The 27,349-nt window shown below is 47.1% G+C and overlaps 2 protein-coding genes across 2 annotated transcripts in view; one reads left to right on the plus strand and one right to left on the minus strand.

Annotated features, from left to right (window-relative positions):
• Positions 1-1,367: 1,367 nt before the first annotated feature.
• On the minus strand, positions 1,368-12,959 carry MED8 (mediator complex subunit 8). Its single transcript, XM_069862909.1, has 7 exons — positions 12,871-12,959; positions 8,476-8,594; positions 7,486-7,630; positions 6,687-6,827; positions 6,171-6,252; positions 4,905-5,153; positions 1,368-1,809 (listed from the first exon to the last, which is right to left on the minus strand). Exons 1-7 carry the CDS (start codon positions 12,874-12,876, stop codon positions 1,745-1,747), a joined length of 807 nt encoding a protein of 268 aa, XP_069719010.1. The 5' UTR covers positions 12,877-12,959; the 3' UTR covers positions 1,368-1,744.
• The window catches only part of SZT2 (SZT2 subunit of KICSTOR complex), a 59,096-nt gene continuing 44,655 nt past the window's right edge, over positions 12,909-27,349 (plus strand). The window contains exons 1-10 of the mRNA XM_069862915.1: positions 12,909-12,956; positions 13,985-14,110; positions 14,612-14,785; positions 15,129-15,299; positions 16,529-16,660; positions 18,687-18,846; positions 19,284-19,390; positions 19,548-19,758; positions 21,588-21,758; positions 27,050-27,281. Of these exons, the coding sequence (XP_069719016.1) occupies positions 12,927-12,956; positions 13,985-14,110; positions 14,612-14,785; positions 15,129-15,299; positions 16,529-16,660; positions 18,687-18,846; positions 19,284-19,390; positions 19,548-19,758; positions 21,588-21,758; positions 27,050-27,281 (1,514 nt within the window). The 5' untranslated portion in view covers positions 12,909-12,926. The remainder of the gene's footprint in view (positions 12,957-13,984; positions 14,111-14,611; positions 14,786-15,128; positions 15,300-16,528; positions 16,661-18,686; positions 18,847-19,283; positions 19,391-19,547; positions 19,759-21,587; positions 21,759-27,049; positions 27,282-27,349) is intronic.

The raw sequence follows: 27,349 nt of genomic DNA on the forward strand, positions 1-27,349 counted from the left end.
CAGTCTGAAGGGAAGTTCTTCTGCAGTGAAGCAGCGTCCTACAGCTGAGTCTGCGTGTATGATGAACGCCAGGGATGTGACACACGTTCCTCTGACAGTTTTCTGCCTTCCTTCCCAACCAAAAGAGGGAGATGGAGCAGGGAACAGCCATCCCTGCGGTGCTCGGCCCTGCAGATTCCAGTTCCCCTGGCATCAGGCACAAAATCGGAGCCAGCAGCACACCCCGTGCCTTCACTCCAGCTCCTCGCTGCAGCCAGCGGCTCCTGAGAAAGTCAGGAGCTCCACATTGATTAGAAGCAAAAAGCAATCCTATCGGTCTGGCTCGTTTGTAGCAGAGCGGCTTTGCTTACCGTATAAGCTGCTTGTGCTTCCAGCTTTACTTTCTGCTCCCCAGCTCAGTGCTTTTCAAGGGCCCACACATCAAAATGGGTCAATTGCTGCCTCAGTCAGAGCTCTGTGGAAGGGTTTGTTCGGGGAGAAGGACCCACAGCCTCCACAAATAAGCTGGGTCTGATTAGCTCAGAGGCAAGCAGTGCAGGAGCAGCTGCAGGCTGTATCTGCTGAGTGGAGATTTCCTCACCCAGAAGATTGCTGACAGATGCTATTGAGTAAATACAGTGCTGGCTTTCACCACAAGTCAAAAGTGAAGCAAGAGACATGACAGTTGTCTTTAGGATAGCGCTTTATGTACTGACATGGTCCGTGGGCACGCATCCTCACTCTTATTGTTGTTATTATTATTATGATTGGACTTGGTGATCTTAAAGGTCTTTTCCAACCTAAACAATTCTGTGATTCTTATTCTCAGAGGGATCTTCTGTTGGGCAGATTATACGTCACAGCCCAAGGACAGAAAGTAGAGCAGGGACGGCTCCACAATGCCCAATTCCAAAGAGAAATGGACCAGACCGCACAACCTGGCCATTCAGAGGCGCCACGGTCCTGAGCAGATTGAAATACTTCTCTGAAGTGATGAATTAATGCTGAAGTAGCCAAGAAATTCAAAAGCAGAGAACTATGGAAGTGAAATCAGATCCATCTGGGATTTACAGCAGCAGCAGAATACAAAAACTCTCTGCTCTTGTTCCTGAAATGCTGCCTTCTTGCTGTAGGCCTTGTAATAGTCTTTCCATGTATTTTGCTTTCTGGGGAAAAGCCATAATGCGTTTTCAATGAACAAGACACTTACTGCTCATGTTTGTACCCTGCTGACTCACTTCGTAACAGGTCTTTACACACAAGCCTGCAGCTCCAGCACTCAGCCGCCAGCATTCTCTGTGCATTTGAGTTTGAAGCTGCTCTGCAGCCTTACCCAAAGGGAAACGAGAGCCCTTACAACCCAAGAGATGAACACCAGTGTCCCACAGTTTGTGTAACAAGGTCTTTATTCAACAACAGGGAGTAAACAAATAACATCCCGAGAGAACAAGCAGAAACAAGGATTAGAGTGCTCAGGAAAAAGCAGTTGCCCTCCAGGCCACACCTGAAGATGGGATCAATACCAGATGCAAAGTCCTCTGCTCTGACTGAACAGAGAAATACTTCCGTCCAGGAGACAACGCCACTAGCAGCTCCACACAAGCCACACAGCACTAAATAAAACCAAGGCAAGGGCCTTATAACCCGTGTCTCCCTGGATAAGGGGTGTGGGTATGTGAAGGGAGGAATTCCTAGAAGGAATCCAGGTGTGGTGGTCGCAGCAGGAACAATAGCGGTAACTGCCATTCCACGGGTCTGGTTCATCTCATCTCTGGTATGGATGCATTGAGGCAGACTTGATGTTTGTTTTTATGCCACTCGGCATTTTTCCTGAAGAGACAAAAAAGTGGTGCAAAATCAGCTATATGAGAGGAGCTGTTATTTGCTGAGGAGCAAGCAAGAGTTGCAACAAGCCTGTCTCGGCTTTTCTTGTTCCACTCCCGGTACCACACTAGGCTTACCTGCTACAGCATGTTCCAGCTTCTGACCTAACACAACTGATCTCTTACAAGTTGGCATCTTCCTTTGCTGAGGAATCTCCTTGACGGCTCCTGTGCCTCCTGCTATCCCCTCAAATTATACCCTTGTTCCATCTTAAACAAGCCTTTCTCTTTGTCAGGAGGCTCCTACAGGACTGTGGGACTTGTTCAGTCTCATAGAGTTGCTGGCAGAGAAGTACCCAGACTGATCTCCGCTTCCATTTCAGAGGCAAACACAAGAGCCTGTATCCTCTTCCTGGTAGCATTATTTTTAGTCAGGGTGTATATTTAAATTACTAAGCCTCCCTCAGAACTCTTACTTTCTCTTAACCACATTCATGGGTTTTATTACTCTTTGCTGATACTGCTCACACACAGGAGTGTGTTCAAAGACATTGTACGGGCAGCTTACAACATGTGCACAGTACTAGGTAAAACTGAGATGATCAGAAAAACAAAAAGACAGTGGTTCAAGAGCAGCACAGAGGAGTGTGCAAAGAACATTCCTTCAGGAAGTGGACTAGACCAGGAAAAAAAAAAAAGGACAGCTTCTGAAAATTGAAACTGTAGTGCAGCAGGACAAGAAAAGATTTGATTAGCAAATGGCTAAAAGAATAAAGATTATTAAACTTTCTCAAAAAGAGTGGGTCATTGCCTTCAATGAATTCACAGATAATCAGTGCGAACAGTCAGGAGACAAATACTGTTAGACATTACTCCACAAGGAAGAGTGAACAGGACTGTGTGCTTCACCCACATCTGGAATACTGTGAACGGCTCTGGTGTTCCCAGTCTTGAAAACAAACAGAGAAGGTGCAGGCAAGAGTGATAAAGATGGTTCAAGATACATTACAATACTCGCACAAAGACAAATTAAACAGAATATGATTCATAAGCTGGAGGGAAAAAAAAAGATGGACAAAGGGAGGAGGACATGACAGACTTCTGAAACATGAAAGGTAGCATGGAGAAAGTAATTGAGGAATGATTATTCGCCATTTCTCATAGCATGGGTGAAACGGAAACATTCAATAAAATTGTCAGGGAAAAGATTTAAACATAAAAAGGAAGGAGTTTCAAGCAAAATATGTGATAAAGCTGTGGGACATACTGCCATAGGTGCTGTAGAAGTCATAAAGGAACTGCAGAAACTGATTGCTGCTGCACCCACTACTCTCAAATCAAACTCTGGCTTAAAACACCTAAACAGCAACTGCTGTCAGGATATACTTTGTTCTTGTACTCAGCCTCAGCTGTGGGCGCTATCAAAAGCAGGATAGAGGGACTGGTTTTTGGTGAAACCCAGTCTAACTGCTCTTATCGAAAGGGAACTTCCCGGTAACAGAGGCTGGAGAAGCACTCTTGCTACCAGTGCACTCTGCCTGACATATGGAAGCAACTGTCTTCCCATCCTGGAGACTGTAGGCATGCAGTCACACGGGATGTCTTTGTTTCCAAATTACAATGGAAATTACTTTCTAATTATTACTTAACTACATAATTAACTCAAGATTAATATTGTTGCTCAAGTTCATTTCTGAGCAACACTCATTATGTGGGCAAGAAAATACCAATTTGGATACCTGATATCCAACATGTCAGTTAGCACGAATGTAAGAATGACAGGATGGGCCTAACCCTGTCAGTCCCCCAAGCCAAACCCATTCCTGACAGCAGAGAACATTTAAGGAGGAACATCAGAACAGGGCAAGCCTGTAGTGATACCTCTGCAGAACACCCCCTCAGCTCCTAACGCAGTGTGGCTTAGGGACTAGGAGTCAGGGATGGTATCTTCAGGATTAGCTGCTGACTGATTTTTCATCCAGAAATTTATCTACCTACTTTTCCAACTACCACCCTACCACAAGCTTGGTAATGTGCTCTACAGACTAACTCTTTAGTATTCAGAAAAATATCTCCCCTTCTGTTCTGAATCTCCAAGCCGATATTTTCATTGGTGCCCTTTCATCGTCCTTCTGCATGGCAGGAAACAGTGAACGATTAATCCCCACTCACGTGCTGTACACAATTTGGAATTTTACAGGCTTCCATATTTTCTTCTCCCTATACCAAAGCTCCCTATAGCAGAGAAGAGATCCCAGCTGCACACTGCAGGTGTGGGTGCCCGATGGATTTATACAATGGCTTAATGATACCCTCTCTCTTTGTTCCCTTTCTAGAAATTCCTAGCATTTGGGCTGCATTTTTGCCCCAACTGAATATCCAATTAATGTCTTTACAGAACTACTATCACCATCCCTGGAGGTATTTAAAAGATGTGTAGATGTGGTGCTTAAGAACATGGTTTAGTGGTGAATTTGGCAGGGTTGGGTTTACAGTTGGACTTGGATCTTAAAGTTGTCTTTTCCAAACTAAACAATTCTGTGATTCGATGTATCTATTTCCCAAACAGAAGTAACTAGGTTAGAGTCAAGGTGCTGGACATGTAAAATCAAATTCCTTGGCCTATGAATTTCACTTTATATTTAATTCAAATGTAATCCACTAAGTGAAGTAATTTAATATATGAAATCCTTCTGTGACTCTTTACAGACAGCTTTTGTTTTTCTTCTTACCTTAAGTAACACATAATCATCAAACTTTTCTACTTCATTGCTTACCCACAAGTTCAATTTGACAGCAAAACTCTCTCTCTGCAAACCTACACCGTGTCTCCCTCTGCACTGATTCCCATGTTCACTAAATCCATTACGAAAATGGTATTGCAGTGAGTTAAGAAGATGACGCTGGATGGCTGGGATCCGTTTCAACCTCTGGCAATTTTAAGCACGTATTACTCCACTGTTACAACCTGACTCATGTTATCAAGGCCAGAGCCTCTTACTCGGTTACATGTGTAGGGTGACTGGGGAATGATCTCTGCATCTGCATTTGTCTTTCTTGCTCCCTGTATTTCAATTGCCCTCAGATATGCAACTTATTTACCTGGTTGTCCTGCTTGTGCTATCTGCACTCCTGCCAGCATTGGCTGCTGCTGAGCTGGAGCACCTGACATTGGGACCTGCTGCATGCCTGAGGCACTGGCAATGATAGCAGCAGCTCCTGGTTGGCCTGTCTGGACGGCTCCTCCAGAGCCAGGGGGTCTCCGGTTTGACAGTCCTTTCCCAAAGGCCACAGCTGCTACAAGTGCATTGGTATCTGCAGGGTTGAAAGTCTGCTTGTTCTGTCGTAAACCTGTAGAAAAAGAAGTGATTTTGGAGCATTTTAGCAAGCAAGTCTAAAAAGTAGCATAGCTGGTCCTGAATTTACTTTTCTGCTGTTTTGGTGTAATAGAGATCAGCTTCCTACAAGCTGTCCTACAAGTCTCAGCACAGTCAAAGAAGGTGCAAAATACAGGTTTAGTGGTGACCCAAGAGATTCTCCGCTGAGAGCAAGGCATATGCTGCTCAGGGAAGGGGGACAGAGGAAGCCAACTCATCCATGCCCATAAGAATGTTCCCACTGAAGGCTCTTCCATGCTCAGTCCAATGACAGGTAACAAGCATTGTACTTTAGATAAGCAATGGCAACATCCCCCTTTGAAGACTCATGAGCACCATGGTGTCTGCGAGTTTTTCTACTACAGACCTGTCCAGTATACTATTAATTTCAAAGAGCATGTAGAACCTTTGCTTGGGTCCTTGCTCACAAATATTTGTGTCAAAGAAGACAAAAAAAAAAACCCATTACCTTTGAGAGTTGTGCATAACACTCCCAGGAATAGTGAACAGCTGATGGCAGACACCGATAAAATAACAACCTCCAGCATCAGAATCACAACACAAAAACGTTGACCATGAGTCTGAAGCAGCCATCATCTAGAGCATGTCACACAAAAGCCTGCCAACAAACACACTGCGGACTCATTCAGAACAAAGCTAAGGGATTTCTCGTTCACTGCCACTCCACTTTCACAGCTCTTTTCATTAATCCAAGTTGATTGGGATGTTTTCTTTGTAAATACTTACCACCTCCTCAAAGAGGGATATGGCAAAGGGTCGGAATTACCTTCCTGCCATGCACAGGTCACACAAGCAGGCCACCCACAGGACCCCTTTTCAAATTAGGTGGCTCCAGGACAGCCAATCTTGCATCTTCTGGAATGCTCTCATCCAAGTTGCTCATCTGCATGTCCCATGCTTCAGGCTCTCTGATCTACCTATCATGCCTGCTGCTTGGACCACGTACTGCATGTCCACCTCAGTGACATACCTCCACTTTCAGATTCGCGCTCCTCCTTACTGATTTTCTCCAGCAGATTTGAGCACATTTTGTTCAGACTTTGGATCTGTTTCTGCAAAATGAAAACCATCAGAAACTGCCAAGATACCTCCAACTCAGTACAAGTCAGCAAGGTGAACAAACTAGCTTTCTCTTCCCAGGGTCTGCGTAACCAAACATGCATTTTGGTAGCAAAGCTTAGAGAACCCTGTGCTAATGCATGCAGGAGGGCACTATGGGGACAGGAAAGCTTCTGCCTTTCTCCGAGTGGTCTGATGGCACCTTCTGTGAACAGCCAGGAGGCTGGAGACCCTTGGTTTGTGAAACTGTGAAGGAAACCAGCCCTCAGCTAGGGTCAGCTGTAGAAATCTCAAACAGAAAAGGACACAGCAAAAAAAGAAAACTTTTTTTTTTTTTTCCCCGATGTAAGGGTGAAGGAAGCAGAGTAAAGGGGCATCTTGTGCCCTAGGGCTAAAAAGCAGAAGTATCGAACTCTCTTTCACTTACCTGTGCCACATCAGGACTAATTCGAGCTGCATCTGTGATCAGCTGCTTCTCCTGCTCCTCCACCTCAGGGTCAGGCTTAGTTCGAAGATGGTCAGGCACAACCTCATGGCTGAACACGGGCACACGCCCCTCTGTCTGCCGCTGCAATAGTTGAACAAAGCACACTCAGAGCCTCCTTGTCCAGCCCAGCACTCAGACAGCTCCAGAGCAGAGGCCGCGGTGCTGGAACAAGGCTATCAACGTGCTGTGGGGAAACCTCGACCTGGAGTGCATGAAGAAGTTTCAACAATTTATCTAAGAATTTGCACGGTGCCCATTCAGTCAGAACAACCCACGGGGGTCGCAGTGCCTTCCCACCAGCATGGCCACGATCAGTTGAAATGTTTTCTCACTCCAGCAGAGACTAAAGGTTGCCAGCGCACACTGGAGGTTTTGTAACACACCCCATGCTGGTCAGATGACAAACAGTGCAAATCCAGATGCAAACATCTGACAGAAAAAGCACAGCTACAGTAGAGAAAACCAGGAGCTAGCAAGGACACCTCTGTTACACAACAAGATGCTATTCCTTTCAGCCCCAACATAATGAAAATAACATATTCATGACCAGGAACACCTCCTGTAAAGCTTATCTGGTCAAAGTCCTCAGCAAAGCAGCTCCCAGGCAGAAATACTCATCACCTTTTCTTTCTCTGCACCCAGGGCTGAGGAATGCCAAGCACAAGGAATGGAAAACTGCAGCAGACACACAAGCGCTTTCTGTTACTGCAGGGCGAATACTCAGAGGGAAGTTTCTTACCATGATCTCTTCATCGCGGTCTGGAGACAGCACTAGGGGTATGATAACCTGGTTTCGCAACAGTGGGGTCTTCTCATGCTTTAGCACTTTATTCAAGGTGTTCAGCTGCCCTGAGAGCAACGCAAAGCTGTCCAGAACTGAAGGCCTGGGAAAACAAATAAGAAAAACAGAACATGGGAAGAGATGCCACAGATGGCTTTTATCTCTTGTTCATGTAAATGGCTGGGAGGTGAGGAAATAACAGGTGCTCCTCGGAGCAGCCTGCTCCAGACAGTACATAGTAGAACCTAGGGCTGAACGAGCAAGTGCAAACATATCTCAGTCCCTATTGCAAACAGCTCAAACGCTGCAAACATCACAAGCAGCACCACTGAAGTGGCAGTTGTTTAGAATTCCAGTAATATACACAAAAGCAATGCTTTCCTTATCACTAACTCTCCCTGTGCAATTCTACAGCAAGGTCTGAGAAACAATTTAACTCCCATGTAGTAGAGCCAGGAGAGACAATATTTATAGCATGGCTATCCAGACTGAAAAATAATGAAGCAAAACAGCTGATAATCTTGTCAAGGAGGTCCCCTTCAGTTTGCTTTCTCTGAGGGATTCACTACTTCTCCTGCCTTCCCCAACATTAATTTTAAATGCTGTCTGTGAAGCTTTGTTGGGCAGACACTGTCTAAGATATCATATTGTTTACCAAGCTCATATGTAGGTCTCTAAGATATTTTGTCTGAGAAGCTCCCAGTCACTGCAGATGCAGATCTAGTTCTTATGAAATGTCTAGAATAAAAGCTGTTAGCATGACTCCTTTACTATACAGCATGAAATCAACGGATTTCAACTGGTTTTCTGGTGGAAGATGTGCAGTGGTTCCTCCAGCGGAAACATGAAAAGCACATTTAAACCTGATTGACAATAGGCCACTAGTTTTTTAACTGGAACAGCTTCAGCAGCGACTGACAGCGCCCCTAGCTCTGTGAGACACCTTACCATGTGAGTCGGTCGTACTCATTCTCCAGCTTGTAGATAAAACTGACCAAGGAGTTCTTCAGGTCGGCCACCTGACTGATGAGCGCCTCCAGGGTCAGCTCCAGCTGCTTCTCCTCTCTCTAAAAACAGGCAAGAAATACAAGGAGTAAGGACAAAGCTTAACACCTTCCCAAGATGTTGAGGATCCACACACACGCATCCATAGTCCAGTCTCTCCTACAGAAAGCGACCTTTTCAGGAGAAGCAGAATTTGAAGATAAAAATCCCTTGGTTTCACACTGACCCCTTCCCCCTGGGTCAGAACACTTAGGCAAGGCACTTGTGCCTGAGACAAACCCTTGACTAGCTGTCCTCTTTAAAATCTAGATAACCAACTGAAGACATTATCTCTTATATCTGCTTTTTACTACCTCAGGCAAAGTTATCAAAGTCAGCTCATGCAACCTTTATGAGCCTTTTAAGCTAACCTAACTCAAAGTAGATTAGCGTTCTCTCAATTTTTCAGACAGCCAATATGGGCACAGTGATGTCTTCATCCAAAACAACCCTTTGCAAAATGAATATTAAGTCTGTAGCCTAAAGAACTCCAGTTTCTACTTCACCTCAGTCTTGACTTTCTTCCTGCCCAAGTGTCACTTCCACCTGCTGAAGAAACTGGCAGCTCCTACTCTACCTGTGCCTTACCAGCTGTGGGAGGCCCTGCCGTGACAGGACCACACACACCGAACACACACCACTTAATGCCTTTTGCTCTGGCTTACACTCTTTAAATAATCTTTTCCACCGACATCCCTAGCTGAGGGAGGATGGTGACATACAAAGTGTCAGGACAGGAGATCTGTTGCCAAAGACACCAAGGCACGTCCTTGACTCTTGCAAAAACCCTCCAGGACCTTATCTATTCTAACTTATTCATATTACAGTGTTGAGCAAAATATAATTGAAGTCCCAGCCCTAATGAACAGCTCATGTAAGTCACGAACTGTACAATAATAATCCATGAGTAGGGTGGGACAAAGTAATCAAACAATAGAAAGGGAATGCCGACCAGGAAAGCAGATGAGTGACTCAGGCTGCTGGCACGCTTGCTATTGGGTTTGTTATTCTGTTTAAATATGCTGGACCAGCGTGAGCTTCACCGGAGAGATTACTGGGTATATTCCATGTTCACGAGAACACTTTTATTTATAGTCTGAAAAGACTATAAATTATTATTTTCTATTTATTTGTAGTCTGACGAGACTATAAATGCTTTTTTTAGTAATCACTGACCAGACTTGCCTTTACTTAACCACCTTAGAAGAAATGGCCAAGTCAACTTTGTTAAAATTTGATCCCTAGGCCAGGGAGTGGATTCACAAAGAGAATTTCTGAGTGTTCCACCTTGAGAAAAAAGCACTTCCTTCCATCTTGGAATGGCATTAGTCAGTTCCTGTGCAATTAAGAAATAAGCCTACAACTGTTTGTGTGCACGGTGCTTGTGCAAGAAGCTCAACTAACACTTGTACGCTGAGCTGGGCTGGTAGCCAGTGTCTTCCTGCAGGGGTGCCAGGCAAACGCACCCACGACGATCCCCCTGGCCCGCTGCCTGCACGTCTGCAAGAAAAGCCCTCAGGAGGATAAACAAAATCCTACTGCACACGCATTGCTCTTGCAGCAGCAGCACACTCCAAGCCTCCTTCTTTCGTAGACTTTCTCGTTAGAGTTGGAAGCCGATGTAAGCACTGCAAATCAGGCACGCGATAAGGCTGACCAGTGTTTCCTAGGAACGCTGTGACTGTCGCAGGCATGTGCTATATTCAGGTGCATAAGGAGTGATAAAGGATTTTTTAAGGAGCGATTAAGGAGTTTGTTTGCAATACTATATTGCCACTACACAGTAAAGACACGGCTTATGCGAAGTGTTGCTGAAGGACTGCCTGATACGGAGCAACTGAGAGGTAAAGGTGAAAGGAGCCTACAAGAAAGCTGGGGAGGGACTGTTCACAAAGGCTTGTAGCGATAGGACAAGGGGCAATGGGTATAAACTGGAGAGGGGCAGATTTAGATTAGACATTAGGAAGAATTTCTTCACCGTGAGAGTGGTGAGGCACTGGAACAGGTTGCCCAGGGAAGTTCTGGATGCCCCATCCCTGGAGATGTTCAAGGCCAGGTTGGATGGGGCCTTGGGCAGCCTGATCCAGTGGGAGGTGTCCCTGCCCATGGCAGGGGGCAGGAACTAGATGATCTTAAGGTCCCTTCCAACCTGAACTGTTCTATGATTCTATGAAATTCAGAGATGGTAAATGTAAAGAAACTCACAGGGGAAAACAAAGGGAAAAAAAACCCCAAAACAGTCCTGGCTTTCTGTACACAATGACATTCTGTGAGCCAATAATGTTATCACTCAGAAACAAGATCTCAGGATTATCTGAGGGTAACCCATGAAAACATCTGCCCAAGGCTCAAAAAGCAGCCAAGCAAGTAAAAGCAATAACAGGATTTACTAGGAAAGCAAACAGAAAACTAAGCATTGTTATGCAATCAAAAAAATGCATGCCTCATTTCCATCCCAAATATTATGTTCCACTCTTGTCCCTAAAATTGAAAAGGGATATAGTACAAATATGCGCTAAAAAAGGCAACAAGTATGATCAAGAATATCTATCAGTTCCACAGATGCAGCAGCTAAAACCAGAAAAGAAACTGATTCGCTGAAACAAGGAGATAATATAACAGATCCTAGAGACAAGGAATCACAGCACAATCCAGTAGGACAACCCGAAAAGTTACATGAAGTCAGCAGGTAGCAGTTTCAAACCAAAGGAGGTGAATCTTTACAAGCCACCAACCTGCCATTAACCTCTGCAATGTTTTTAGACACATAGAATATTTTGGGTTGGAAGGGACCTTTACAGGCTATCCAGTCTAACCCCCTGCAGGAGCAGGGACAGCTTTAACTCCATCAGGTTGCTCAGGGCCCCATCCAACCTGACCTTGAATGTTCCCAGGAACGGGGCCTCCACCACCTCCCTGGGCAACCTGGGCCAGTGTTTCACCACCCTCACTGTAAAAAAATATCTTTATATCCAGTCTAAATCTCTCCTCCTTTAGTTTAAAACTATTATTCCTTGTCCCATCACAACAGGACTCTAAAAAGCACCTCTCCAGCTTTTCTCAAGCCCCTTTCAGCATTGGAAGCTGCTCTAAGGTCTCCACAATGCCTTCTCTTCTCCAGGCTGAACAACTCCAACCCCAACTGTCTCAGCCTGTCCTGCAGCAGCACCAGGATGGTTTTTCATTCATTAAGTGATTTTATGGTTCTCTGGTTCCTCCGAGGCCAGAGGCAGCACGAGAAGGCTGCGGCAGAGAGAAGGGGCTGGAGAACAAGTGTTACGGGGAACGGCTGAGGGAACTGGGGTTATTTAGCCTGGAGGAGGCTGAGGGGAGACCTCATCCCTGCCTACAATGCCCTGAAAGGAGGTTGCGGTGAGGCAGGTGCTGGTCTGTTCTCCCAAATAGCGATAGAATTCATAGAATTCATAGAATAACCAGGCTGGAAGAGACCCACCGGATCATCAAGTCCAACCATTCCTATCAAACACTAAACCATGACCCTTAGCACCTCGTCCACCTGTCCCTTAAACCCCTCCAGGGAAGGTGACTCAACCACCTCCCTGGGCAGCCTCTGCCAGTGCCCAATGACACTTTCTGTGAAGAATTTTTTCCTAATGTCCAGCCTAAATCTCCCCTGGTGGAGCTTGAGGCCATTCCCTCTTGTCCTGTCCCCTGTCACTTGGGAGAAGAGGCCAGCTCCCTCCTCTCCACAACCTCCTTTCAGGTAGTTGTAGAGAACAATGAGGTCTCCCCTCAGGAAATCATAGAATGGGTTGGGAGAGACCTTAAAGATCACCTAGTTGCAGCCCCCCTGCTACGGGCAGGGACACGTCCCACTAGATCAGGCTGCCCAAGGCCCCAAGTTGTGCCAAGGAAGGTTTACATTGGACTTAAAGAAAAAATTCCCCACCGAAAGGGATCTCGGGCAGGGGAACAGGCTGCCCAGGGAGGTGGCGGAGTCCCCATCCCTGCAGGGGTTTAAAGACGGGTGGATGAGGTACTTCAGGCCGCGGTTTAGTGTCAGAGAGACACGACCAGCCTTGACCTCCGAGGTGTTTCCCAGCCGGTGGTTCTGACCCTGAGCTGCGCCGGGGCAGGTTCGGAGCGGGCAGCGGGGAGAATTTCTTCACGGAAGGGGCCCCAGTCCGGCGGGACTTAGCGGAGCCCCGGCGCGGTTGTTTTTGCTGATCTCTGAGGTCTCTCCCAGCCCCGCCGGGGAGAAGAAAGAGGAGGGGGAGAAGGAGAAGGAGGAGGAGGAGGACGCGCCCCCCGGTCCCCTAACACGCCGCCCCCGCTCACCTGCATGGCGGCCCGGGCCGCGCGCCGCTTCCGGGTCAGGGGGCGGGGCCGGCGGCATGGCGGGCAGCGAGCGGCCCGAGGCCGAGGTGGGGGGAGAGAGGGGAGGGGGGACAAGGAGGGGAGAGGGGGGAGAAGGCAGGGGAGGGGGGAAAAGAGGGGAGGGGGATGCGGGGGGTGCAGAGAGGGGAGGGGGCGCAGAGAGGAGGGGGGGCAGAGGGGTGGGGGGGCAGAGGAGGGGAGAGGGGAGAAAGGAGGGGGCAGAGAGGGGAGGGGGGAGCAAGGGGCGGGGAGGGGGGCGGAGAGGAGAGAGGGAAGAGGAGGGGGAGTGGGGGGGCAGAGAGGAGAGAGTGGGGGGCATGGAGAGCGAGGGGAGGGGGCTGGGTGGGAGGGCGGAGGGAGAGAGGGCGGGGAGGGGGCCATGGGAGGAGTGAGGGGTGGGGGGGCAGAGAGGGGAGAGGGGGGCAAAGAGAGGAGGGGGCAGAGAGGAGAGGGTGGGGAGGCGAGGGGTAAGTGGGCGGGGGGGGGAGAGAGGGGAAGAGGGTGGAGAAGGGAGGAGGGGCAGAGAGGAGAGGGTGGGGGGCGTGGGAGTGAGGGGAGAGGGCAGAGGAGAGAGAGGAGGGGGGGCAAGAGAGGGGAGAGGGTGGAGAAGGGAGGGGGGGCAGAGAGGAGAGAGTGGGGGGCATGAGGGCAAGGCAGGGGGGCAGAGAGGGGAGAAGGAAGGGGGGGTAGAGAGGAGAGCGTGGGAAGGGGGGAGTGAGGGGCAGAGAGGGATGGGGTGGGAAGGAGGGGAAGGGGGAATTGGGGCAGTGAGGAGAAGGGGTGTTGGGGGGGCCAGGGTCAGAGAGGGGGTTGCGAAGCTGGGAGGGAGCGAGGGGAGGGGGCAGCTGGGGGGCAGGGAGGGGAGGGGAGGGGGGAGTTGGGGCAGGAGCAGTGGGAGAGGGGATGGCGGGGCTGGGAGAGGGGATAAGGGAGCCAGGGCAGGAGAGAAGAGGGGGGATCAGGGTTGGGGCAGGAGCGAGGGGAGGGGCCGCTGCAGTGGGGAGCAGGGCAGCTGGCTGGGATGCCCTCCTGGGGTGCCCGCTGAGCCTTGGGGTGACCCGGGCTGCCGCTGCAGGTGGAGGAGGCCGGGCACGTCTTCCTGCTGATGAAGAAGGACTATCGCATCTCCCGAAACGTGCGCCTTGCCTGGGTCCTCAGCCGGCTCCACCAGGTCATCTGGGCTGTGCCCGAGCCTGAGCTGGTGAGCTGGGGTGCTGGCACCCAGGGCTGGGGGGTGTCACCAAAACTTGGGGTGGCATGGGGGCTCTGCTGTTCAGGAGCAGCCAGACCCTGCAGGAGATGCAAACCAAAGCATTCAGTCACAGAATCACTAGGTTGGAAAAGACCTCCAGGATCATTAAATCCAACCATTCCTATCAACCACGAAACCATGCCCCTGAGCACCTCATCCACCTGTCTTTTAAACACCTCCAGAGAAGGTGACTCAACCACCTCCCTGGGCAGCCTCTGCCAGTGTCCAGTGACCCTTTCTGTGAAAATTTGTTTTCTGATATCCAATCTGAACCTCCCCTGGTGGAGCTTGAGGCCATTGCTCCTTGTCCTGTCCCCTGACACTTGGGGGAAGAGGCCAGCTCCCTCCTTTCTACAACAAAGGAATTGTATCATTCTATGATTCCTTCCTCTGATGCGTGCTTTGGCTTGTCTTGATGTTCTCTCACTTACCATTTACTTGCTTTTGTAGGTGAAGTCAGAAAATGAGCTGGACGTTCTCAGCATCCTGCCTAACGGGTGGCAGCCAGACGAGCCCGTCCAGCCCAGGCCCTATCTCCTTGTGCCCTCCACGCGGGTCACCTTCCTGGCCCGCCAGTACCGATTTGTGATTGAGCTCGATCTGAGCCCTTCCACAGGGATTGTGGTAAGTGCAGAAACTTCTTTGGGGTGTTCATTGTTAAAAGGCTGGGCCCATTTCTGTTTGCTGAGAAGGTTTATTCCTCTCTCTGTTAGTTTTTCACTTTTGTAGAAGTCTTGCGTTTCCCAGGAAGGAAGCATGCAGTGCACCTAGCTAGGCAGCTTAATATTAGACCCTGTTTCTTTGCTGAATGCTTTGTATGTGACCTTTGTTTATGGGTAGATACCATTTTAATCCAACTGCCATTGCAAAAGGATGTTTGCTGTTGGCTCCATGTGGTGGGGCAAGCAGCAATGACATTGTAAGTCCTAGAAGATGAAAAAGCTGTTCCCTTTCTCTCTTTCTGTAGGATGACTCGACAGGGGAGATAATTTTTGATGAAGTGTTTCATGCCCTTTCCCGATGCTTGGTGGGATTGTTAAGACCTTTTCGTATCCCTGGTTCAGACATTATCTACCAGCCAGAGATCTTTGTCACCATCCAGGCGTACTCCTCCATCATTGGCCTGCAGTCCCATCAGGTAAATCGCAGCTTCTCCTTTGGTTCAGGGCACGAGCAGCTTGCTCTGTGGGCTTCCTGTGAACACAGAAGAAAGCAGGGGCACGCAGTAGATGGGCTCTGTTACCTGTGGTGCTGCAGACTTTTCTCATTGAAGTGTGCACTCTGGTATGCTGGGAAAGTGTGTGTGAACAGCTTCTCCTTTGAGGTTTCTCCTGCAGGAGGAGGGCCCAGCAGGAGATGTGGCCCACGGGTACAGTCTCAGAGTAGGGCTGCAGGCAATATTTCCCTCGTGTCAAATGTGTGCTGCTTGTTGTTTTTCTGTTGGGGTTTTCTTAATGTCTGTTGGCTGACTTTTTTTGGCCTGTTATGATTAGCTTAAGGCATTCAGGAAGAGCTGGTGTGCCCAAAAGGTCGTCCTCCTGCTCCAGCTGTGTAGCAGTGGTTTATTCAAAGATAATTGCATCTTCCTGCAAACCTTGCTCTCTTTTTGCACTTTATGTTATTTTTATGGAGAAAAAGGCATATATGTGTATCGCTCATCCAGGAAAGCCTGTCTGTATTGTAATCATTTACTTTTCCCATGTCACCATGAGGAAATGTAGATAACACACAGCATCCCAGCCGTTAGTTGAGTTCTTTGTCTACACATTTTATCTTCTTCGCCTCCTTGGCCTGGGATAGCTGCTTGTGGACAGAGACTGCCCATGGAATGGTGGTGTCTGTAAACACAAGTGTTGCACCTGTCAGCTTGGAGAGTTTCTGTGGTGGCAGGTTCCCTCTGTCACATCACTTGGCCTCCTCTGTAATGTCAGGCCTAATTTTTTTCTTTATTTCAATTTGCTGTTCCTTTATCCAGCTGCTTACTGGAAGAGAATTGGATTAGTCTGTAGGTGGGTTAGCTTAGAACAATCAGACCAGAGTTAATGGCTTCAAGCTAGGATCCCACATTGCTTTCTCCTGACTACTTCTTATCCTGGAAGAAGGCAGAAGTACAACTTTCTTGCCCAAGAGGAGGTTTCTCAAAGAGTGATGTGAGCATGTGCTGCGGAGTGCACTGCAGGAGCCACAAGGCACCACTACTTACAGGCATTTGGCAGTGAGCAGGAATAGTGAGAAGGGGCCTGTGCTGGGCTTGTACTTTTTCAGGAACTTCTGAACCTCTGCAGAACTGCGTTCCTGTATCCTGTTATGAGGGCTGGTGCTATAAAACCCCAGGTTTGATGGCTGACACGTGTGTCTTTGGGCCAGGTGTTATTCCAGGGCTGTCAGCTGGATGAGACGAAGCGAGAGGCCTTTCTGAACCAAGTTTACACGCAGCTATGTGCCTTTGAGAACAAAGTGGCAGAGATGCTCCAGCAACAGTATGAACCCAAACTGCAGGTAAGGAGAGCAGAGGTGGTTGGGGTCTCTTGGCTCTCTGGAGATGTGTGCTTTGAGGTCCCTCTGGAGTGGGGTGGCAAGACCTGCATGGGTCTGAAGAAGGAACAGATAAAAAAATTGTAAGAGAACTATGTGGGATCCAGTAATGAGAAATAAACACTGTGGAAAGCAGAACCAAGTGTTTAGAAGGACTGATGAGAAGGGTTACCTTCCCCAAGATTGTTGTGCAGTTTGACTTCTTGCACGCCATGGGACAAACTCTAGGATGTGCCTTCTCTCTGAAGAAGATGGTGGGAGACATGATTATGCCTGTATCATTAATCTATAAGTAGCTGTGAATGTGCCTTTAGCCCTTGTTGCTACATTTCTTGAATGAAAATATTCCCTTGTTACCATGAAAACTGACCATGAAACTGAGTAAACAGCCAGAGCAGCTTCTGAAACTCTTTGGAATCTGCTATGGGTGCTGTTTAGTTGCCAAGGACATAAGTATCAGTGAGTTAATGATAGCATTGCAAAATATATCTTAGGATGAAATTAAAAGCATGGTTCTGTAGATATGCAGAATGTCTATGGATTTCTTATCATCTCTTGTGGTCTTGGAGATGAAAAATGTGATATTCCCACATCGATATGGCAGTCACGATCATACTCATAAGCACCTTCTTGCAGGCAAGGCTGTTATTGGCCTGGCTGAGGTTGTTTACTACTTATTGAGCGTTAGTTATTAGAGTTTGGGGGGAAAAAGCATCTCAAAATCAGATGAGTAAGTGGCTACTGGTGGCCTACTGCAGTTGCATATCTGAAGTGCTTCAGATCTAATATCCTGGCTGGAATTTGTACCTTTGAATACCAAGACTGTCAGTCCTGGAACAGAAAGAAGATTGCAGGGAGTAAGTACCTTTACCAGTGCGTCCTGCCAGTGATTGTACAGTGCATTGTGTCCATTCCTGATTGCTGCAGTATTTCTCTCGCAGTAAACTACTTTGGAACTTCTTCTATGCAAATAGGGGAAAGAGACGCGCTCACAGGTCCTAGGGACTGGTGAGTCTTGCCACAGGCTGTGGGGTGGAGGTGGAAGGCCGCAGGGGAAAGGCAGGGACTGAAACTTTTTGTACTTTTGAAGTTGCATTAGCTGTATCATTGTCAACGAGTGTCTGAATTGAAGGCATCTGGCAAATTAAAATGATGGATAGCCAGGGTTTTTGCTCACAGCCACAGACTGCTTCTATTTCTGCAAGACAGAAGTTTTGTTAATTCTGCTTTTCTTCACTCAACTCCCATCATCTGTAGCTTTCCAGAGGAGGGTCTTGCACATTCTTTGCATTAGCAGTAAAAATGAAGCAATAGTTTATTACAAGGCTGAACTGCCAGAGCCTTCTGGAGGGGACTATGAACGCTGTAGGTTCTTCACCAGTGTAATTATACAAATTTCAAGCTTTGCCTGCGGGATATTTTTCATAGAAGATGCAGAGAAGCCTATCTACATTTGCTTATATCAGCATTGTGTAAACTAGTGCTGTTTGAATAGAGTTAAATGTACAGGCACTAGACTGTCCTTACAAGCATTCCTTACCCACCCTGCTGCAGTGCTTTTTAGGCCAGGCATTGCTGTCTTTGCCTCTCCAGTGTTTCTGCCTCGCTGCAGCTGCTACTAAATGACAAGGGAAAAAGAGTTATTCACCACCACTTTAATTGGGAACTGCTTTGCTCTGCAGAGGAGCTTTAGTGACCCCAAAGTGTCTCACCTTTCCCCTAGTATGAGAAATCAGCTTATAATAAAGCTCTGAGCTCCTCTACCCCTAAGCAGACTTGCACAGCTGCTCTGAGGGGCCCAAGTGACCAGGGCTTTGAGAGCACCTGGAAATTGAAGCTAGAAATAGTTTGCTGAAGTGCTCTAGAGCTGTGGTTTCGTGGGACTGGTAGACTGAAGGCTGTGTTGGAGAGTCAAAACTAGAGCTAGGCTGAAGGCAGACCCATAGGACATTGTGTTTTAGTTTTGTTGTTTTTTTGTAAACTTTTCCAGGTGGATTTGTCACCATTGAGTCAAGAAAGCCCTGGGGATGTGCAGGAGCCATCTGGGAGGAAGCCCAGTGTGTCTGTTGTCACTGCTGATGTTGGCCTCATCAGCATGGTCCGGCAGGGCATCCTAGCACTGCAGCTGCTGCCCTCCAACTCCAGTGCAGGTTGGCTTTATCCTCCAGGTTAAGGGTTGCCCATTTTTTTTGTGAAGGGTTGTGTTCCTCCTGCCTTAGGCTGATATTAATTTTATTAGGACTGCTGCTTGGGCTTTTCTGTTAGGGATGAAATCTCAAGAGCAGCTTTTGCTCTGCGCTCTGAGGGCAAGTTGTGGTGGTGGGATGGGGGAAGAACAACACTGTGCCGTGTGTCAGCATTAGGTAGTTTGTGGGGAAGCACAGCCCAAGGCGTGCAGAGCTGTGCCCAGCCTGAGGGCTTCGCTGTACCTAGTTTGCCAGCCCCAGAACACCTTGGAAGCTATAAACCAGAGTCGCAATCTTCCTTTCTGCTTCTGCCCTGCCTCAATTTTATCCCTGGTGGATATAGCTGGAGAGTGGCATCTGGTTGAGATGGAGAATGTGCTAAGATACTGTCTTCTTTACAGGTATAATAATAATTACGGATGGCGTGACTAGTGTCCCTGACGTGGCTGTGTGCGAGACTTTACTCAACCAGCTCCGCAGTGGCACGGTGGCCTGCTCCTTTGTACAGGTACGTCTGCTCTTAGCAGCGAATGTGTGGCCAGCTGCCTGCGAGAGGGAAGGAGATGAGTTGCTGACTTCTCTGCCTGTCAAGGCCTTTGTTGGTTCTCTGCCTTGTCCTTAGCAGTGCTGTGCTCTGTCAGGTATCTTCTTTATCCATCCTGTAGGTGGGCGGTGTCTACTCGTACGATTGCAGCTTTGGCCACGTTCCCAATGTGGAGCTGATGAAATTCATCGCCATGGCCACTTTTGGTGCTTACCTCTCCACGTGCCCCGAGCTGGATCCCCTGAGCCTGGACCTGAATGTGTATCACAAGGCATTTCTGCTGTACTCCTTTCTGCGTACCGGGGAGTCCCTGAATCCAGAATACTACTGTGGTGAGGAGTGTGCATGTCCTTCTTCCAGCAGGCGGGTTATGCCAATACTCTCTCCTGTCCCCTCTGTGCCATTCTGAGTATTAGGGAGACAAAGAAAAGGCAGCAGTGTCTGTGCTTTGGCAAGAGTGCTGCCTTCTCTTACAGGCAGTGTTGCATGCTTGTGCCTGTGCAGGAAGGAGGACCATGAGGGTGCTCAATATCTTGGGTGTCACAGAGATCTGTGCCTCCTGGTAAGCTCAGGGCACTGTTGGTCCATGCATCCTCGTCTGTGACTCCCCTCCTGTTACCAGGAATTGGATGGATCAGAAAAAACTCGTCTCATTTTGCATCGTTCCCCTTTCTGTGGATGGGCGAGAAGCTCTGTGCTGACCTTTCCTGCACACCGATTGTCTTGCAGGTGGGGACAGCACTGGGCTACAGGACAGAAAAGGTGGGGACAAGAAAAAGGAACAGGGGTCTGGACAGAGGTGGAGAAGGAAACAGCAGGGACAGAGGAAGAGAGGCAGAAAGAGGGAGCAGGACAGAGAAGGGAAAATGAGGACAGGGAGTAGGAGGGAGATGGTGAAATAATCTGGAGTGTGCAGCAGGACAGAAAGGGAGTGAAAAAGGAATGGGGTCAAAGCAGAGGAATATGGCAAGAAATGTGGGGACAGGGAACAGGATGGTTGCTGGACATGCTGGACTGCAACGCAAATAGAGCGCTGTCAAGTTGTGTTCCAAAATCAGGTTCTGATTCCAGAAAGAAAAGCTAAAAGAGTGGTAGAAAAATAGGAAGAGAATAGATACATCTCCAACTTGTTAATTTTGGAAGGGAATATTATTTTTAATGTTGTTACCTTGCTGTGTTAGAAGCAAATGACAAAACCTGTGTGAGTGAAGAAAACCAGAAGCCTGATAATGAGTGACTATGAATGGTCTTCCGCTTAGCTCTTGCAGACCTTGACACCTCCATGTTTCTCTGGAGCTTTTTGTGTGTTTCCACTGTTGAGCTGCAAGGGCCAGAGGCAAGAATCATCCTAAGAGCCGGGAGAAGGATGAATCAGTAAAGCAATGAGCAGTCATGGTGTTGAAAGCATTTTGTTTGGAGTGTCAGTCCACTTCTGACAACCTCTGGAGAGCGTTTCCTAATCGAGCTTGCAGATGGCAGTTTGGATTGAACTAGACCCATGAGAACGGTCCCAAATGCCTCTCTTAGTTGTTCTTATTTTGTGAATGTTAGTGGCTTAGAGTATGCTGGGAGAGATTAGTTACCAGTAAAACATGGAAACACCCTTTGATTCCCAGGTGAGACACTGGTTCCATCTGTGCGTTCTGTAACTTGGCAGCAGAAGCCTCATTCAATGATGAGTTTGAAGAGAGCTGGCCTGGGATTCGAAATGTTGAATCTTAAAAAGATCAGGTGTTAGTGGTTTAAACTCAGGGCTTCCACATTCTAATACCTTTCAGAAAACCTGGGAGTTCAGGGTTTTCCAGGGAAAGAGGTAAAGGCCAAAAGCTTGCTGTATGACTGCTGCAGTAGCTGTGCAGTTGCTGCCTGTCCAGGCTGAATGTGTAACTGCAATGCGTGTCTTGTCACAAAGGCTGTCCCAGAGGAAGAAGGGCTCAGCAGCCAGCTCTGCCTCTCTCCCAGGCCTCTTAGCCAGGCTAGTGGGCCTGATTGCTGCGTTGCAGAATCAGGAGTGAGTGTAAGTGGTGCCTGAAGGATGTACTGTTCCTCATGCCAGTGAGCACTCCTGGCGGCTTTTGTAAAGCACTTGGGGAGGTCTGTTGGTGTTGGGTGAGGAGCAGGGGAGCAGCTCCCTCATAAACCCCATTTCTGCTGTTCACAGTGTCCCAGCACAGACTGTTCAATGAGCACCTGGTGTCTGCAAGCAGCAACCCTGCTCTGGCGATGAGGAGGAAGAAACACACTGAGAAGGAGGTGCACGCGGACCTCGTGAGCATTGTCTCAGTCCGGCTGCGCGAGGGCTACAGCATCCGTGAGGTCAACATCACGAAAGGTGACTGCACAGGGGGCTGGAGGCTCGGGCAGGACTCTGTTCTCAACAGGAAAGTGTAGGGTCTGCCATTTCAGCAGAGTGGTTGGTATTGTGGAGGAAGGAGCCATCTTGTCCAAACTCTGAAGTTTGTTTTCAGGAACAATTGCCTGACAGGACTGTCCAGTGTTGTGTGGTTTTGCATTTGCCAAGCTTATCCTCTGTGGCTATAAGTGCCTGGGATACTCAGATACTCAGGATACTCAGACTGTGAGCCTTTTTTCTTGGAAATGAGACCCCGTATTTTCAGGGAAGTTACTGGCAAAACCTGGGGTTTTGCCGAGTTTTCTCAAATTTCCTCTGTGTTTCTCCTTTTTTTCATCCTTTGCTAGATGCACTCCAAAATACTGACAGAAAGTTGAGCCGTTTGGTACAACAGATTTAATGCCTCCAAACTACTGTCTTCCAAAGGAAGAAATTGGGGAAACAAGGATATCGTTAGGTGAAAATGCCAGATCAGTCAGGACCATGACCAGTACTAGAAGAACATAAAACTATCCAGTGGTCCTGATCTCTCTCTGACTCACTAGAGATTAGGGCACCCAGGGGGTGAGAAGTAGCCACGGAGTAGGGACCTTGAGGGGTGTGAGTATCCCATGGAGTTTCCGTCTCCAGCTGTGACTAGTGGCTATTGCCTTAACAGAAGGGGAGATGAGAAAATCCAAATGCAAGTTATGAATTGCAAGCAAGAGAGGAAATTACTCTTGACTTTTGCAATGACCAACTGAAAGCCTGGAGGGTGGGATCCTTAAAATACAGCGTAAATCTGTACAACACATGGTGATCCAGTGTCTTCACTGTTCTTTGTGGGATATCAGTACACACAATATGTTTTTATGTCAGAAAATCGAAGTCTGTGATATAAGTCCAAAAGCATTCCAGACTTGCCATATGATGTTTTCTACTAATTTATCGTGGTCTGTCTTAAAACCATGGAAATATCTTACCCCACTGCTCTGCCTGGGAGATGGTCCCATAGCTTTGTTGCTCTTTCTCTGACTTCCTTTCTAAACTCACTCAGACCAAATTAGACCTCTGTGGCTTTATTATCCCTAATGAAGTTCATCCTCCTTCTCTGGGGTTGCACAAATGTATTTCAGAACAATGCTTTTCTCCTTGTAACCTTCCTTTTGGCAGGTCAAGCAGGCCAATGTTTCAGCCTCCTTTTGTAAGGGCAGGCTTTGTATTCTGTTTATTTATCTTAGTAGTACTTCGTCCCCTCAGCTCTTCGCTTCTCACAGTTTGGTCTCATATTTCTTGAATCAGTTGATAAGAGTGTTGTAAATGTGGTTTTATTGGTGCCTTGTTCAGTAATTCTAATACTTCCCTGCTTCTTCAGTAAAATCCTGTATCTGATAGACCAGGAATCACATGAGCTTTCCCAGTGATTGTATTCCATTGTTAGCACAGAAATCCTTGAATCTTTCATGCACTTTTGCTTCCAGGTGATGAGTACTTAGGCGTGTCTTACTGGGTTTTGTTTATTTTTTAGTAGTCCCTAGATGTGCTATTCTTCACACAATAGTACTCTTAAAGTTCGTCTCCTTAAAGTTCTGCTCGCTGTTCCTGAGTGATGACTGGGATTTGCAGTTCTTTTGGCTTGAAGGTTCTTACAAAACCAATGGATCTAAACCAACTTTTTGGAAGGGTTGCTAACAATCATATTAGGTGGGATTATTTCTGAGAATGGTCTTCCAGGATATCCCTTATTTCTTGTTTCAGGAGTTTTCTATTAATAAGTAAGACTCTACTAAGGTTTCCCAGTTCTTCTAGTAATGCCTGCAAATTGGTTTCACTAATCTCCTGTAGGTGTGACATGAGATGTGTCCCTTAAATCCAGGCGGATTAAATCCTTGTCTTGGAATATCTATGAAACAGTCTGACAAGTCAGTTCCTGTCCAAGCTGTGCTCAGTAGTGTGTCTTTTGTCCTTCTCTGCAGCAATTCACTTACAACACTGGAGAAAGAGCCTTTCTTTAATCTGTCAGCAGTGGCAAAGTGCTCTTGGGACTGTGAAGTCCCATGCAGAAATACTGGAAGAGGTTGCAGGTGTGAATCAAGCAATCAGACAAATTCACATTGTACCTTTTTGCACAGAAGTGTAGCTACAGCCCCCGGCTCTAGATATCCTAAAGCAGCAAATTCTGGACGCTGGGAATGTGTCGGAAGTATTGCCACATGTTCACTGTGCTTCCTGCACTTTCCTCTAGGTATCTTCCTGCCATCTTGTAGCCCTTGGAATGTTAAATGGATTGGTCTTCTGTTTTCACAAGAGCAGAGAGCAGCTGCACTGGGTCAGAGTCACCTTCTGTGGCCAATAGCTATGGGCAGGTGCACAGGGAGGAGTAAGAGTAGGGTAAATGTACACAGTATCTCGCTTCTCCTTTCCTTTATTCTTCTGTCTGAGCACTCTCAAGCTCTTGGCAGCTCCCTGAGCCAGAAATGCTTTCTGTGAATTTTGATGAAGTTTCTTTAGAAGGAATTTAAAACATCTGAGCGATCAAAAATACAGAGTGTATTCCTAAGCCAGCCTTCAGAATAGTAACAGATAGTGTTGCTTATACTTTGGAAAGGCTAAATGCTCTGGGAAGTTGCTGGCTGTGATCAGAAAAACTGTTGAACTAACATCCTAAAGTAGGATTTATTAAAGATCAAGACATTTAGATGGTCAGCACTGCCTCTGCTAAGGAAAAGCATGTTTAGCTAATTGAGCCTCTCTGGGCCATTCTGTAGAGAAGTATATAACAAAGAACTGTTAATTAACCTGGATTGCCAAAAGCTTTTGCCAAAACTTGCACACTAAAGGCTATTAAAGAGCCAGCTGGCTGTGAAGCAAGAGGAAAGAGTGCAGTTGTGGACTTTGACACTGCCGCTTTTATGCTTCACTTTGCCAAAGGCAAAATAGAATAAATAGCTAGCTTTGTGCTCAGAGTTGCCTGGAGAGGTTGTTTGTGATATTTATAAGTGTTCTGGTTACACTCGCTATTTGATTTTAGATATTTACTCATTTAGAAGGCTACTATGGTTAGTTAGGAATGCAGGAGTGCTTGCAAAAGGGCTGGAATTGGAAGGTATGGGAGGGAGAGAAGCGGTAGCAGAGAAGCTGGGGGGGCTGTGGTGTGTGATGGAGCTCAGCTCTGCTCCTGTTTCTTTGTGGAACGATGTCAGAGGGTTGCCCTCTGTAACAAAAAAAAATCTCACTGACCATTTTGTGTTGAGGACAGCCTGGAGGACATTTCTGAAAGCCTCACTCTCTTCTGCATCTTGGTGCAGCACAAAAACCAGCTGGGCACAAGCTGGCCATTGAGAATGGCTGTTCTCAGTGTTGGGAATTGGAAAGACAAAAGTGAGTTTTCTTAAAACCAGAGCTGAGCTTTATGAAAGAAATCAAAGCAGCAAAAACTTCTATTAGCTCTAAAGTCAAGAACCAGAAATAGGTTGTTTTGCAGTAAGAACAAGGTAAAGATTCATGACTTCAAACTAAGCAAATATTTTGCTTGTGTTTTTGGTTTTAGTTGTGTTGGATTGTAGGAGTGAAGCCAGGATGACTAATGGAAACACAGGTGGAAGTAGGAAATATTTTCATTAATGATCTAGGCAAAGAATATAGGAATTTACTTATCATGTTTGCTGTGGATGAAGTAGAAAGGCTTTGTTATGGGAACAGATATTGTGCAGAAAGCAGCGAATGAGCACTGAGGCAACGGAGTGAAGTGACAGTATGAAATGGAAAGAAACAGATTAATAAAATCTTGTTTAGCTTCTCTGATAAACTAAACAGTCTTCATATGGAAACAACAGATGGTACAGCTAGCAAGTGCATTATAGTAACGTAAATCACCTGTTGTGGAAAATATTAGTGACCTTAAATAAATCCTAATAATCCCTCAGATGAAGTGCAGATGAAATAAAGTATACACCTTTGACCATCTTTGTTCAGGAAAGAGTAATTCTCAAGGTGCAGAAAGGTCTGAGGCTGTTAAGGGGAATGGATATTCTGTTAAAGGCTGGTGGCCATGGCTTGGTTTGCCCTGCACAATAACAGCTGAAACCGGGTGAGGATTTCTCCCCCTAGTGCACACTGCTTGTCAGTGTTATGAAGTAAACAGAATATTCTGGTTATCGTAATAAAAACAATTTAATCAAAAAAACAACCGAGCATGAATTTGGAATGTGTTCTGGAAGGTTTCTTTTGAATATCAACGGAGGAAGAGTGCTCTGAGGGAGCCTCCCAGCGGGGGCCGTGGGAGCAAAAGGCAAAGTGGCTTTAAAACAGTCTAATCAGCCTGTGAAGGGTCACCGTGATGTGCCTGTGACAGCAGCAAATGCAACTCTGCAGGAAACATAGGATCCAGGCTGGTGACCTGTTCGGACGGTTTCCAGCACATCCAATCACTTATCTCACTAATGCTGCAAGTCTGGCAAACTATAGAGCAGGCTGGACATCAGAATAGACGGTTGCGCAGTTGAAAGAGCAGCGTGGCACTGTTATAGAAAGTCATGTGTTTCCCTGGGTTGTTTTGGTACAAATACAGATGCACAGTCAGCAGGACTGTGACAGTTTTCTGCTCCCCTGTGAGGCTTGCTGTCAGGTTTGTGTTTGTGTTAATCCTGCGGGAGATGCAATGTCCCGCTTAAAGAAAAAGTTAAACAGTTTGAAGAATAAGAGAATATTCATTCTTAACTTTGAGAGTAGAAGAGAAGAAGGCAAATGTGGTGAGAAGCTTGTGATACTTGAAGTTCTAGGTTGCATGAAATACTGTCTGTGCAGGAAGAACATGGAGTTTGATTCAAGAATTTGGCCTCACCTTCCAGGTTGTTTGTGATTTGGGCCCATCATGTCCAAATGTCTATATTTCTGCAGTGGGATAAATTAACTCTGCAGAGAGAAAACTTTATAGCTCAAAGGCCCTGCTCATCTGTGCTAAGCAACAGTTTTATTGGAAACAACAATGCGGTGGTGAAGAATTGCTCATTGCAAATATTAGCACCTCTTCCGAGTTTCATTTGCCTTCTGTAGCGTGGATACTATGTGTACGTTTGAACAACTGTTTACCAGGTGTTGCTGTGTAAGCAAAGCCACCCCCTCTGTTGGGAAGGAGAGAAAATGACTTCAAATAAAGCAAACAGTAGTTAAATTACTTTGTCCTCATAGTGATCAAACAACCCCATAGTACTCAAGAGTCCTTGGTTGGAGATGAAGCCCAGATGTATATCAAATGAGCACTTGAACTTTATTCCTCTGCTCCCGTGCAGGTGGGACTCAGCTGGAGGTGAAACTGGTGCTACTTTGGAAGCATAACATGAGGATAGAGTACTTAGCTGTGACACCCTGGCCCCTGGATCCAACGAAGCGCAGCACATGGGTGGAGGTGACGATGGAGGGAAGCTATGACATCTTGCATGACATCAGTTGTACCATGAGGAAGCCTATCACCAGTCTGTACCGCACTACAGTCATCCGGCGCTTCTGGAACACCTTGCAAAGGTGAGCCAGAACCATCCCCAGCAGTTCCCAGTATCCAAGGTAACCAAGAAATTCCTTCCTGGGCATAC

Source organism: Phaenicophaeus curvirostris, chromosome 8 (assembly GCF_032191515.1).
Source record: "Phaenicophaeus curvirostris isolate KB17595 chromosome 8, BPBGC_Pcur_1.0, whole genome shotgun sequence".
Taxonomy (NCBI): domain Eukaryota; kingdom Metazoa; phylum Chordata; class Aves; order Cuculiformes; family Cuculidae; genus Phaenicophaeus; species Phaenicophaeus curvirostris.